The 14,196-nt window shown below is 52.6% G+C and overlaps 1 protein-coding gene across 2 annotated transcripts in view; it reads right to left on the reverse strand.

The window, feature by feature from the left end:
* The window catches only part of fstl5 (follistatin-like 5), a 60,219-nt gene that overhangs the window by 2,362 nt on the left and 43,661 nt on the right, over nucleotides 1-14,196 (reverse strand). Inside the window, exons 8-15 of one of the 2 annotated variants that reach the window (XM_053878614.1) lie at nucleotides 13,126-13,246; nucleotides 10,313-10,474; nucleotides 10,114-10,248; nucleotides 3,923-3,949; nucleotides 3,733-3,851; nucleotides 1,826-1,975; nucleotides 1,578-1,685; nucleotides 1,148-1,272 (exon numbers count right to left, since the gene is read on the reverse strand). In XM_053878614.1, coding sequence (XP_053734589.1) covers nucleotides 1,148-1,272; nucleotides 1,578-1,685; nucleotides 1,826-1,975; nucleotides 3,733-3,851; nucleotides 3,923-3,949; nucleotides 10,114-10,248; nucleotides 10,313-10,474; nucleotides 13,126-13,246 — 947 coding nt within the window. The remainder of the gene's footprint in view (nucleotides 1-1,147; nucleotides 1,273-1,577; nucleotides 1,686-1,825; nucleotides 1,976-3,732; nucleotides 3,852-3,922; nucleotides 3,950-10,113; nucleotides 10,249-10,312; nucleotides 10,475-13,125; nucleotides 13,247-14,196) is intronic. The other variant, XM_053878616.1, reaches the window with a different exon arrangement.

Raw genomic sequence — 14,196 nt, forward strand, 5'->3', positions numbered from 1 at the left:
GAAACCAAGGTTATCTCCTCACCTTCATCACAACAACTGAGACTGCTGCAATAACAAGCACAAAGGGCCGACGTCTGTCGAGCCTCTCGGTCGGATCAAGCTCAGTTCGACAAGGTGATTTCACAAGCTAAATGATGTGTCAAGCAGTCAGACTGGTGGTCAGTGAGTGGACCACCAGAACCTCACAAAGCTGAAGGTCCAGACGGAACCACCCGGGATCAGTTGATCTGAAGCTCAGTAACTGAGCTGACCAACTGCTGTGTGCAATGATGGCAGGCGCTTCTGAGAAATAGCTGCTGACAGTCGGCACTGCCAGCTAGCGCGAGGAGGAGAGACACCAGTGCCGCTCTTTTTCTGCTGACTCGCTTGACGGCAGGTCGATGCTGTAATGAATGAGAGAAGTTCCGCCGGCTGCGCCGTCGCTGCCGCCGAGGGAACCGTCTGTCATTAAACAATCCCAGGAGTCGCTGAATTTATGCCGTCGTTCGTGCCACGCTCATGTTCCTAAATCGGCGAATCGATGCAGCGATCAGCTGAATAACAGCTGCTTGGACCCGACCGCCGACTTATTCCACGACCAGTCGAATACCAGCCCGCACTCGGATGCGCGACCTGACTGCTGAACAACCATCTCAGCAGGAAGTCAAGCAATCTGCCTGTGGAGCACAAACGTCTGACTCGTGGGCCACAAACGTCGCTCAGACCTGTCCGAGGGTCCGGACCAGGACAAGGTGTGTGTGACTGAACATGAACATGACAAACCACAAAACAGGTTTTGAGCTTTAACTGACAGACACCAACTCGTCTGTGCCATCAAGTGGAGGGACCCAGGCACTAGCTTAACCATAATACTGGCGCCATCCTGAGCTTCGGTGGGTCATGATCAAGTCAGAATACTAGGGAAATCACTTCGACATGGGTGAGAAAATGATGCGGGTGGAACCCAGCACCTGTTGTTGAAGTGAAAGTTTGTCACCGTGGCTCACAGAAACACGACTCCAGTTCTTGTTAGAAACTATGGACGGTGCTGCAACCCCTCGCTCCCTCCGTTTCCACGACGATGTAGAACCAGTGGGTCACCTCTCAGCATGAAAGGGGACGGTGTTAGGAAGATGAAGGAGGAACATGTCCTGCACGAGTCGCTGACCTGACGTGGTCGGCGACGAGGTTGGACTCGGGAATGAAGAAGTCGTCCACTCTGTCGAAGCGGTGGCCAATCGCCTGCGTGTGGACGGTGTGATGAGACACTCGGCCGCTGGCCTGGGTGATGACCTGGAGCAGGTGAAGACCACAGGAGAGTCACACACACTTTTCTGTGTTTCAGGGAAAAAAATCCTAGTTGCAATGAAAATAATCTTTGTATAAATTTTGAATTGTTACGTCACCAGTCTGTTGGATGTATATTTAAACCAAGAATTCAACACGGCTGTACATCAGAAGAACATGACTCATAACGCGATTTCAATGACAACAGATACAAATGTATACAGAGAAATTCATAATCAATATGAAAACAAATCCTCTTATAAAGACAGAGTCTCTCTCTCTCTCTCTCACAGCAGGAAGTGAGACCTCACCTGCAGGGTGGGGTAGTTCTTCTGGGCATCGCCCCAGCTGAGCAGCCAGACCTGGTCATGTGACCTGTCGTAGTGGAGCTTGACAGGATATGGGTCGGTGCGGACCGTCTGCAGGACACCAGAATACTCGTGAAAAACAAGGGCCAGGTGAGGAACACAGATCTGAGAGGCAGCGGTTGCTAGGATGCGGAGTGTTTCTTTGGGAATCCACAGCGTCAAGAGGACCACAGGTCAGTTTGACTTTGTACCTGCACGGCCTTCTGCGACTGGATGTCCACCACCAGGACGCGGTCCAACGTCGGCTGAGTCACATAGATGAACTTGTCCTGGACGTTGACGGCTGACGACCACGTGCACTTCTGGACTTTATCTATCAGCGACAACGGACACACCTCCTCCTGCAACATAGACAAAGCCACCACTCAGGAGGAACATCTTCATCAGAGCTGGTGCCCATCATGATGCCCCGACCAGTCAAGGTTACATCATCCACCTGAAGGTCAGGAGTCTTCTCTTCACTCAGCGACGTTAGACTCGAGATGTTCCAGAGTCAGAACTGATGCGATTCTCAGTCACAATGAGAAGTCACCGATCTCATGCAAGACTGACTCCTACAGATGCGGCTCTGTGGTCTCAGCCAGCACCTCTCTGTCCTTCCCCTCCAGCCGCTGGCCTCTCAACTCCACCAGAGTGATGAAGGTCCAGACGATTTACAGGCCCACACAGGGAGCTTCGCCTCCCAGATATTTACTGCTGGGCAGATCCGGTGACAGTTTGGCTGCCTGGAGTCAGACCAGGAGAGGGAGGGGAATATATATGGACTCCATCCAGGGCCAGAGGGCGCCGCAGCAACACTCCATCTGAAGCCCTTGACAGCCGTTTGTCTTCCCTGTCTGCGGGTCAGGAACCACACTGAGGTCGTCTCAGAGTGAACTGGAGCCCCTCCTGGTTCCAGGTCGCCAGTGACCCATTTCCTCATTGAAGCACAGACGGACACGGAAAGTTCAGGTCACTCTGAAGTGACTCAGTCACGTTTTCTGCCTTCAGAATGTGTGTGTGACACCTGGTCACTCTCACTCTGGAGTGTGACTCACAGCTCCGGCTGAGTTCCTCGATTAACGGATTGTTAATTCACGAACGAGAGTTCCACACGACGCCACCCACCGCGGCGACCTCTCCTGAGTCATGTGACACATCACAGCTCTCACGTGCGTCAGCGTTCGATTGTGCGTCTCACTCAGTGCTTCACTTCAGCCGCAGCATTGCAGCGTCCAGCGACATGAACCCAGAAATGATCAGACTCTCGTCCGGGCTCTGGACCGTGTGGGTCCATCTGGAAGCAGGTGGAAACAGCAGGCTGCGTTTTCTCACTCAAAACTGCTGCTGCCTTTTTCAAGGGCATTTTGCATTGATTTGCCATTACATTATGACCGGCTGTCAGACGCGGTTCATGAAAAATGTAGAATCAGCTTTGCATGAACGAGAGGTGCTGTGAGGTGAAGAGGCCGGTGTGTTCCGGCACTGATGCAGCATCTGAGGGAGGCTGTGATGAACACATGAGCTGGATCAAACACACACGTGTCCTTGAACCAAATAGCCCTGTGTGAACCTGGTTCTGCGCCCAATAATCTGCTGGTTCTAGATGGGATTGACAGCACTGACAGCAGAGAATGACTCCATCACCACCATAAGCCCCACCCCCTGCTCCACAGTTGGTGACGGTGATTGATATCTTCTCACAGCGGCGCCTCCCAGAGGACGGCGGCCTGATTATGGCACGTTTAGGCTAGGCGGCGGTCCACACGGCAGGAGCTCAGGGACGAGCAGCGGATGAGCTCATCGCACAACTCCACACATCCATCAGAGCTGCCGACGATTAGCGATTCATCTGGGGACACTGAGAGTAAAGAGTCCACGGAGAGGAGGGACGTGTCTGAGACTCAGGCCGGAGAAGCAGCAAACATTTGAACAAGAAGAGCAAAGGAGAGACTCTGAGGCGCAGACAGTGATCATGATCAGTCACACGGATCCGTGAGGAGTGAGGGACACGGCGTGACCTCCAGGTGACCTCTATCATCAGTGACTCTGGAAACATGAAGGTCTCACACGTTCTCATGATGAATGGAGTCGACCTTCATGGTTGCTAACCACTGACCTGCAGTGCCAGAAGCTTCTCGCTGGGTTTGATGTGGCGCTGGATCTCACAGGCCACCGGGTGGATCACCTTGATTCCGTCCTCATAGAAGATGTAGAACATGTTCCCGATGCCGAGACCTGAAGGAGAGGGGGACACCCGTCACATGACGCCATCTCTCACTTGGTTAACATGTCGGGGTGATTCGTACCTTCCTCTCGCCACAGGATGTTGGCCACTGAGCGGAAGAGAGAGAGAGACAGAGAGAGAGAGAGAGAGAGAGAGAGAGAGAGAGAGAGAGAGAGAGAGAGAGAGAGAGAGAGAGAGAGAGGCGGGGGTGAAAACTCATGCAAGAATCAATATCACTGTTGTTGTGAGACAAACACTCTCCAGACGTTGATGGGAAACGTCTCCTCCACTTCCACAAGAGCAAACAATCGATAGAGTCTCGGCCCGGAAACGATTTGGGACCAAACGCAGGGGAATGGAGTGAAGGTGACAAACAGAGAGTCATAAAAGGCTTTATGATTCTTGGAAGATGAAAGTCATGAAAGTTTATGTAGTGGGGGATGGGGGGGACGGAAGAAGACAGACAGTCTTCAGGTCTTCAGAACCATCGACTCTCCAGACGGGACACACAAAGTTCACTGAGGATGGGTGAAGCCCACCACGACAGAGAGACACTGGAACTCTGCCCGACCATGATTCGATGGAGGAACACTGGAAACACTTGGCGTGTGGGTTTCACTATTCCATTTCTTCTTCTCTCTATAACGTCTCTCATCACAACTCTTTCATCACACCTTTCACCGTGAGAGAATCATGGTGTTTCTCCCTCCCTCCTTCCGTCCCCTCACTGGAGAACAAGTCTCCAACTGGGTTCGTCTGGTAGAACCTGCAGGCGCTCCGACTCCGGCAGTGAGAGCAAACCGTGGCAGTGTGGAGGAGGGTAATCCATTATGGAGCGATTCCTCATGCATGTGACGCAGCAAAGTTCAGCGGCGACCTTCTCCCTCATTGTTCCCGTCTTTCAGGCGACAAACCAATCTGCTGCGGCGCTTCTGATTCTAATCTGCCGGCAGAGGATGAGACCCGGCCGAGTCGTTAGCTCGCCGTAATCTTTCAAAAGTGCTTTGTCAAGTCTTTCTAATGCTCCTCCTGCAAACCATTTACACACCGTGATAGAGTGAAGGACCAGAGAGCAGAGCTGGTGCCGCGCTGCAGGACGACCCTGAATCAGCTGCGTGACCGCGTCACCTGAAGGACTCATACCAAGCTTGAACCCAGACCCAAATCAGCTGGTACAGTCCGTGTCCAGACGTCCAACAAATTGTTTCTGGAGCCTCGTGTGGTGAGATTGCGAGGTTCACCGTGCTTATGGCTACATTCACGACTCACACTTATACTGCAGTCACGGGCACAACACCTCCATGTTTGGAGAATCATGGAGTGGTGAAGCATGATCACATGACATGTCCTCCTCATCAAAGAGGGAGACACACTAGGGACAGCAGAAGCAACGTTGAGTGAGATCAGCTTGAATTAGCTTGAATCCATGTAGAAGCCAGAGGTGAAGCTGCCTCACTGAAGGATGGGACCTGAGACTCTGTTGCAGTCAGGCTGCAGCTCTGACCCCTCCTCCACCATGCTGCCAGTCAGCTGACCCAGCCTTAGATCCTCTGCTGCTGGACTTCCAATCGTCCAGTGGATTGTTGCCATTCATCACTGGGCAGGAAGTGGGCCGGAGCTGCAGGGTCCATACATCAGCTTCACTGTCCGTCTGGACTCTGCCGGTGCCTGCTTCCTCTCTGCAGCTAATAACTGTGTTTCCAGCGGCGCTGCCTGAGCTCAGCGGCCGCTCACTCCAGCAGTCGCTCCTGCCCCTCAGCTCGGCTGCACAAAGTCAATTTGTTTACGCGGCGCCAGCCCAAACAGCCCGTGGTGCCGGCAGAGCTTCGACTGCATAATGTGGAGGAATATTGTGGTGGCAATGCAAACAAATGCCAAACAGCTGCGGAGTCGACGTCGAGTCAGGAGACCATGAGGAGTGGAGGAGAACCTCCAGTGCTGCGACCGTCGCAGAGAGACTTGACGATCATGGAGGGATTCAGGACTGATAACCATGCCGTTGAGTTCCAGAGGGCTTGACTCCACACAGGAGGAAGAGCTGAAGGTGAGCAGGAGACACTCGTGAGACTCGTGTCTGATCATCTTGCATCCCTCATGGTGTCCTGCAAACACCTGGCTGAGGATGATGCAAGGCCTCTCTGCAGACCCAGGCGAGGTCAGGGTCACTGGTCTGGCAGCGCCGGCCCAGGATCCCAGGATCAGTTTCAGCTCCGGATCCCTCACCTGCTGCTCCACATGCCGCCGCATCTTTCCCACACTCAAAATAAATCTTCTCTATTTTGCTTCTTGGTGTGAAATCCACTCGACTCACGTTCACACTCAGAGCAGCTTTTCTTCACTTCAGCTTTATTCCTGCCAATTTAGCTGTCGAGGTGAGCGAGGAGACAGCTGCTCTGCTTTAAAGTTTCCTGAGGATTCTAACATCCGCTGCCAAAGCCTCCAGCGTGAAGCTCGGTGGTCAGCCGCGGCCGCCGACACCGCAGGCAGCTGAGCTGGGGCGGTAGAAGCGCTGCTGTTGTTGTTGCCGTGTCGGATGCTGTCTGACAGCCGGCTGAGATGCCGAAGACAACTCTGCTGCTCGATGCTGTGCATGTTGAGAATACATCTCTGAGGAGCCACTGAAGAGTGCGGTGCAGGTGGCTCACAGCAATCATCTCCAACAAGATGAAGCTGCAGTCGTGGAGAGGAGTCTATATTGGCCCGACAGGTCGCAGGGGCAGCAGCTGAAGCACAGAGATTCAGAGAGACATCATCGCACTGACGTCTCCCTGGTCTGCCCCGGGGCCTCCTCCCAGCTCAACACTTCACGAGTCCAGGAGACAACCTGGCAGCTGTCTCTCTGCTGGCTGACTCTCCAGACAGAGAAACTCTAGTTCTCTGGGTCACTGGTGACCACAGATGAGCGGAGAAATCCACCGGTCAGTGGAGAGCTTTGCCTTCTGGCTCAGCTCTGTCTTCACCATAACTGAAGAGTGGACTCCATCGTCCACTTGAGTAAGTCTCCCTCCAGCAAACGGTGAAGTGATTCACCTGTCGTGACTCCTGTGAGTGAGGAAACGAGCCGCCGCTCCTCCTCTCGGCTTGGACCTTCGCTCCTCAGCCGTGGATGTGAAACCAGCAGTTTGGAACAGAAGGTTCAGGAGAACGTGGGCACAGAGTGGGCGACCGAGAGATCGTCGATACAGCAGGCGAGGGCTCTGATTTCAGATGAAGCGAAGGGGAGTTTTCATCTCGGGGCAGGACGTGTGATTGATGGCCGATCGCTCCAGCATTGATCGGAGCGGGCCAAGCCCCTGTGATGTGCTATGGACGAGGATGATAGACTCTCAGGCTGAGGAGAAACACACTCCCAAACGCTGGTCCCACACCGTCCCGGAGCTTTGAGTCTGAGAGTGAGCCAGAGTGAGCGGGAGGAGAATGTGTTGCGCAACCAAGCGAGCGGCCCACTGCTGGGCTCCTTGTTCCTGCAGGGGTCGCGGGAGGTCACGCGTTACCTAACACATCTTTGTTGTGAGTCATCCACAAACACAAGTTTGCAGGCGTCGTGGAGAGATGTTGAGGATTCCAGTCAGCCATAACATTACGACCACTTTCTCATGCCTGTTCAGGGTTTAGACATGGATATTCAAATAGAAGAGCAAAAATAACCATTTTGATCGTCATTATTCAAATATTGAATATTGATCATTTGTGTAAAGTACAGGAAGGTCAAAGTTCAATGCTGCTGTAGTCTTCCCTGACATGGACCCTGACTAAATGTCAGAGGAGAGAGAGTGCCCCCTAACTCTGCTGGGACGTGGGTCACATGACGTGGGATAAATCACACGGTTTACAGAACGTGAGACGAGCCACAGAGCAAACACCCTCTTGAGATTGTCAGCGCTCAGGTGAAGCGGCGGCGACAGCGCTAGACGGCTCGGAGGGAATCATCGTCACGCTGAAGGTCAGGCGACTTCTCGGGCTCAGCAGCCGACGGTAGATTGATGAGGCCTCGCCGGCCGCCGACAGCCACCAGATCTGCCACGCTGAGGTTTTCTCCAACAACAGATGTGAGGCGGAATGAAAAGCCTGACTCACTTCTGAGCGGCGCCCGCGGAGGAAAACGCTTTGACCTTAAAGTTGCTCGCCGCTGAATTCTTCAGCAGAAAATGAGGCTCCGTTCTCCGAGCGTCTCATTTTGTCTTCTGTTTGATCGTCTCGCTGCTCGGCTCATCTCTACTCTCGGACTGGGAGAGACCACGCGGCTGCTGCGGCTCGCTGAGGTTGGTTTGTCACCACGACTCTTCCCAACTCGTCTCTGTTCAAGGGTCACATGACAGCTGCCAAAATGATTGACGGAAAACAGCGTCTTCCCAGCACACTGCTTTAAATGTTACTTTTCCGCCAAAGTTTGTCGATTTATTCCCAATGCTCCCGAGGACTTGCTTTGTGGCTTCAGGAAGAGTTTTTCTCACAAAGGTTTCGTCTTTTTTTTTTCTTCTAGACTCAGTTTTGAAAGGAAATTAGTTTTTACCCAACATTCCCACAGTTTTACAGCTGTCAGTCACGTTCACAGAATTGTGTGGTTTTCCTCTTATTATAGTGTGACACTTCTGTGACGTCACGTGACTTCTGAGGACTTTCTAGCCGTTCACTCCTCAGTGGTCATAATGTTTCAGCCTATCACAGGCAAGACCTCTCAAACGTGGTCCGAAATAAACCCGCCAACCTTCACGTCGCTGCTTGTAATGATTGCACTGTTGGAACAGCAGCTGGAGAGACGTGGTGCGGCTGAACCGCTGTTGTGCGTCGCCCACTCAGACCTGAGCAAACCGAATAATTACTGCATTAATGAAGGGGCTCAGACGTGGACACGTGACTCACCAGCTCCAGGCTGAAGTTGTGTCGCCAACTTTTGTGTAGCTTTTGTGTGCGTGTGTCATGATGAAATCAAATGTTTCCAATTCTTCGTTCCCTCAGCTCAAACAAGAACCAGCACCAGACCCAGCACAGGCGGCGCTGGACTCAGGAAGCCAAGTGTTTCCATGGCAACACGAGAAGCTGCACTTCAACGACAGGAAAACTTCTGAGTTTGAAAGTTTGGAGTGATTTTCAGAGCCAGGAGTTGTGGGACTAGTCTGCGCAGGAGGAAGCGACAGGAGCGGTGGGAATGAAAACACACAACTGCCGCTGCTGACATGTTTACTGAGCACTTCCCACTGCAACTTCCTCTCCTTATCAATTCTGCCCCATGAGACGAGGAGCAGCCGCGGTGACACACCAGGTCGGAACACGAGAAAAGCTTCTTCTGCTGAGGCAACATTTCAGTCTCTGATGCTCCAGATCCTCAAAGACTGGACCTGGACTAGACTGATCACGGGTGCGTCGCCGAGCGCGACTCAAAACAGCAGAAGAAAGAAAGAACATCAACCTTAGAAACACCTTAGTTATGAATGTGAGGACAGTGAGAAAGAAAGAAGTGTCACACACTGGACACTCAACCATTACATCAGGACAGCACAGTGATGAAATCCAAACCGACTTCACCCAGTAAAAGGTAAAACCCTCTATTTACCGATCCATCGTGATCCTGACCCTGGAGGTTACCCAGTGGACGTCTACCTTTGGAGGTGGCACGGCCAGCAGGGAGGAGACCGAGGGGGTCGACCCAGGACCAGGCGGAGATATGAGACTTCTTCTGAGAGCATCTGGGGATCCCCCAGTAAGAGGATGGATGGATGGATGGATGGATGGACGAACTTCAGCCAGTTCATGTGAGCAGCTCATTTGTCCAGCAGAGACTCAGTGCAGAGCTTCATGATTGATGAAGAACCATTGCTGCAGATACCAGCTCAGGAATGTCTCGGCAGCCCACGGATGAAGAGCTGTGGAGAGCGTGTGGTGCTTCTCCTGACCCGTGCTGGGCGCTGGAGTGTCATTGGCGAGGGGAAAGAGGCGAGCAGCTGCTGCAGACAGATTCTGACATTTGTGGAAAAGGTTGTGTTTAATTACTCTGCGGCTCGCTCACTCGCTCGCCCCAGTCTCACACCGCTGGTGTCAGAAAGGCGCCGGTGCTGTGGTCCCGGTCCAGTTTGCTGGAGTAATTACTGTCACAGAGTCACTTTCCTAGGACGATGGGGAAGACCGCAGTAACGTGCTGACAACTCAAACGTGTTTGATCAGCCGTGACGTTTGGATCACCAGGACGGACCGGCACCGCACTCAGGGGTGAGGGTGGGGGTGAAGGAGTGAATGATTCATGTGTGAGAGGCCCTCATCAAAGATTCCACTCACGGGTCTTGCGTGCGGAGTCTTCCACGAAGAGCGAGGAGATGTCCTCGTCCACGCCTGCCTCGCTGCTGGCAATGCACGTGTAGGCGCCCGTGTCCTCGAAGTGCACATTGCTGATGTGCACTTCACTTCCATTAGCTGGAAGGAGGCAGAGGATGATGAGAGGCCGGAGTCTCCCCCACACACACCGCTCCGGTCCTACCTTGCAGGGTCAGCTGTTTGGACAGTTTGCTGGTGATGTCCACGCCATTCTTCAGCCAGGACAGCTCGGGGCGTGGCACCCCATCGGCGTGGCAGCGCAGGCTGGCGGTGACCCCTGGCTCGCGGGCCTGGCTCTCTGGGTGGACCCGGATCACAGGCGGGACTGAGGGAGAAGACAGAGGCGGTGAGGAGGAGACAACCTCGGAAATTCCAGATTCCAGATGTGTGACCCAAAAAGCACAGAAGCTCGACAGGCGACTACGTCAGACTGCACACGTTCAACCTCTGGAGATTCCAGCTTCAGTGTGACATCACCATCTAAATCATCTTCACCAGGTCCATCACAAACTGACCACTAAGCTGCAGTCAGGCAGACTTGAGAAGAGAAAAGAAGATGTGAAGGAAACAAGCGTTGAAGGTCAAAGGCTAGAGGTTTGACTGACGGCTGATGCTGCCCTGAACTGGCCATGTAAGCCACAATGGGCTTGATCGACACAGAAATACTGGCGACAAAAACAGCAATGGAACTTCACAAGAAAGAAAGTTTTCACTGGAGTTCAAGTGCTGATGAAGCTGAGGAAGTCTGAGAAAGAATGAACAGATAATAAACTTCAGAAAGAAGAGAAGCAGCAAGAGAAGTTCTGTGACAGAGGAAGCCAAAGAGGCTTTCACCACTCCATCAATGCTCAACGATCATGAGCTTCACACACACAGTCTTCAGTGTGTGTGTGAAGCTCAGACAGGATCGATGCGGCCTGGTCTTCGACTGGCCTCACCTTTTGTCCTGGAGCAGATAAGCCGACAGAAAGTAGATTTTCCCAACAACAAAGGAACTACATTGCTGCCGCATCGAACCCCAACCCTTCGGGTCCAAATCCTCAGACGCACCGTTGGAGCACGTTCACGACACAGCGAGGAGACGAGTGCGAACTGAACTGACGACACGTCTGGGAGAGCAGCGGACAGACACTGAAGATGTCACCAAGTCTGAAGTCAAGTCACCGGTCATAGGAAAATCAGTGACCATACTGAAGTCAGAATGAGAAAACCCTGCCTTCAACTGGGCTGGAGGAAAAGAAGAATCGCGCCCACAAATAATTTCACCCAACTGTTCACCCCCACCCGCTCTGAACCACTGGTTCAGCAGCCCAGGGGTCACAGAGGAACGTGGGGGTCCAGAAAGACAACTCAACTTTCCACTGACCAGTGGGTGCTACCGAAACAGAGACAAAACAGCTCATATGCTCCTCACTACCGACCCAGAGTCAGCGAGGATCTCGAGTGTGGACACGAGAGGCCAGACTCCAGCACCAGGTGATGTCTCACATGAACGTCAGCCCCGGCCTGTCACACCGAGTCAGAACCTCTCATCGATCCACTTGTCCTGTGCCTCCAGAGTCATAGCCAAGTTTTGACTCCAGAGAGATTTCAGAAAAAAAGGTTGCTGCGATGGGTTTGTGAGAGGTTTGAGAGGAAGGTCTGACGGCTCCATCAGAGCAGTGGAGCGGCTCATCAATCACTGCTGCAGCAGAGATAGACACACACAGGTTTGTGGGGACCTACCATTGCACAACCCTTTCCCCAGCCTCTCCCCCATAAACCTAACCTTCCAAAACACATGGCTAACCTGAACCAGGACTCTGAACCAAAGTGGAACCCAGTTATAATAAACTACTTTTACTGAGGTTTTAACCCTCTACACCTTGTGAGGACAGGCAGAAATGCCCTCACAAGGAGCTGGTTTGTCAAGACTTGATACAAATGTGTGAGTGTGAGGGCATCAGCTGACTTATCCTAAAGAGGATTACAGGTCATGTGATCTCCAGTGACCTTGCACACGGTGGTGATGGGATTAGCGCAGCGGAGGTGTCCGCTAAACCTGTAAGCATCTGTGACCCTGGTCAACTGACCACAGATGGCTCTGACCACCAACTTTTGGGACAAAAATAAGAGTCAGATCTGACTCTTCACATCGTTCACTGCCTAGACTGCTCTTGAACGCATCGTCTGTGCAGCAGCCTCACAGGTTTTTCCTGGAGAGAATCGTTGTCTGTCTAACCTTCAACGATTCGACTTGCCCGAGCGGCTGCAGAGCGTCAGAGCCGGACGACAAATTAGCTGCAGCGCCATCGATTCCCGTGGTGAAACTGGCCGGGGCGACGAGGCAGCAGCTAAACAGTCAGACTGCAGAGTCACAGCAGCACACACAGTGGAATGACTGTCGGGCTGCAGGACGACGGGGCCACCGAGCCACTCGCCCTGTCCGAGTCATGCCTGAATTGTCTGGTCAACTCTGACTTCTGAGTCAGCATCTCTGATTCCTCTGCCCTTCATATTTCTCACCATATCTGACTGTGACTCCTCAGCCGTTTCACTCAGAGAAAAACCATTGCAGCTCGCCTGAGATTCGACATGACTCGTCAGGGTTTCAGTGTCAATTACAAGTCAGCAGACTAATGAAGCAAGTTTGCACAAACTCTGGTGTGTGTGTGTGTGCGTTCGTAGTCATTAACCGATCCCTCCACTGAGACTCACTAATGACACACTGTAGTGGAGGTTCATTGACACTTGAGTTTGGGCAGTTTTCGTTGGTTAGACTTTTCACACACACTGGACCTGCTCACCTCTCACCTTCTCCCTCACACACACGCAGCAGGGAAGTCATTAAAGCTACTGGACTCCAGCCTCACCTCCTCACTCAGTGTGACACCACCGCTTCTCTTCCCTCAATTAAAACCAGAAAAATCAACTTCCACAAAGTCACCTCACTGTGGTCCACCTCAACAGCTCAGGTGACACATGAGAGCTTCTTACCATCCACCTGCAGACTGTGAGTCTGGAACAGTTGGTCGTAGCCGTCGGCGTGACACGTGTAGTTGCCCGCGTGTGCTGTCGTCACCTTGGTGATGTAGAGGGAGCTGTCATCTCCGAAATCCTGGACGAGAGAAGTTGCAGGAAACATGGTCAGGAAATGACAAACATCCACCCCCACGTTTTCACTTGTTTTTTCATGGAGGTGATGCAGGTATAGAAGTGATGATGGTAATTTGGCGATGGAGGTGATGAGAGGGTGGAGGTGATGAAGGTGATGGAGATGATGAAGGTGATGAAGGTGATGAAGGTAATGAAGTGATGGGGTGATGAGAGGGTGGAGGTGATGAAGTGACAGAGGTGATGTAGGTGATGAAGGTAATGAAGTGATGGGGTGATGAGAGGGTGGAGGTGATGAAGCTGATGAAGTGACGGAGGTGATGAGGGGGGTGGAGGTGATGAAGGTGATGAAGTGACGGAGGTGATGAGGGGGGTGGAGGTGATGAAGGTGAAGAAGTGACGGAGGTGATGAAGGTGATGACGCGACGCAGGTGATGAAGGTGATGATGTGATGGAGGTGATGGAGATGATGAAGGTAATGAAGTGAAGAAGTGACGGAGGTGATGAAGGTGATGGCGCGAAGGAGGTGATGAAGGTGATGATGGGATGGAGGTGATGGAGATGATGAAGGTAATGAAGTGAAGAAGTGACGGAGGTGAAGAAGTGACGGAGGTGATGAGGGTGATGAGAGGGATGAAGTGATGGAGGTGATGGAAAAACGTGTGGCGAGGCCAGAACATGCCAGATCTCAACCACACTTCACCACTAGCATGTCCAGTGTCTCGTTGCACCATCTGACGAATGAATGCCACGGAGGACTCCCAGCTGGCAAGGTCAAAGGTCAGACAATGAGCTGGTTCTTCAGTGTTCTACCTGCTTCACATAACCATCCATCTGAACTGGACTGGGCAGTTCTGGGCAGTGAGTCGTGACAAACATGCACGGACGTGACTTTTATTCCGAGGAACCAGAAGTGGGCCTCCATGTCTGGCGTGTTCCGGGCAGACCAGCCCT

The sequence above is a fragment of the Synchiropus splendidus genome, chromosome 11 (assembly GCF_027744825.2).
Source record: "Synchiropus splendidus isolate RoL2022-P1 chromosome 11, RoL_Sspl_1.0, whole genome shotgun sequence".
NCBI classification, from domain to species: Eukaryota; Metazoa; Chordata; class Actinopteri; order Syngnathiformes; family Callionymidae; genus Synchiropus; species Synchiropus splendidus.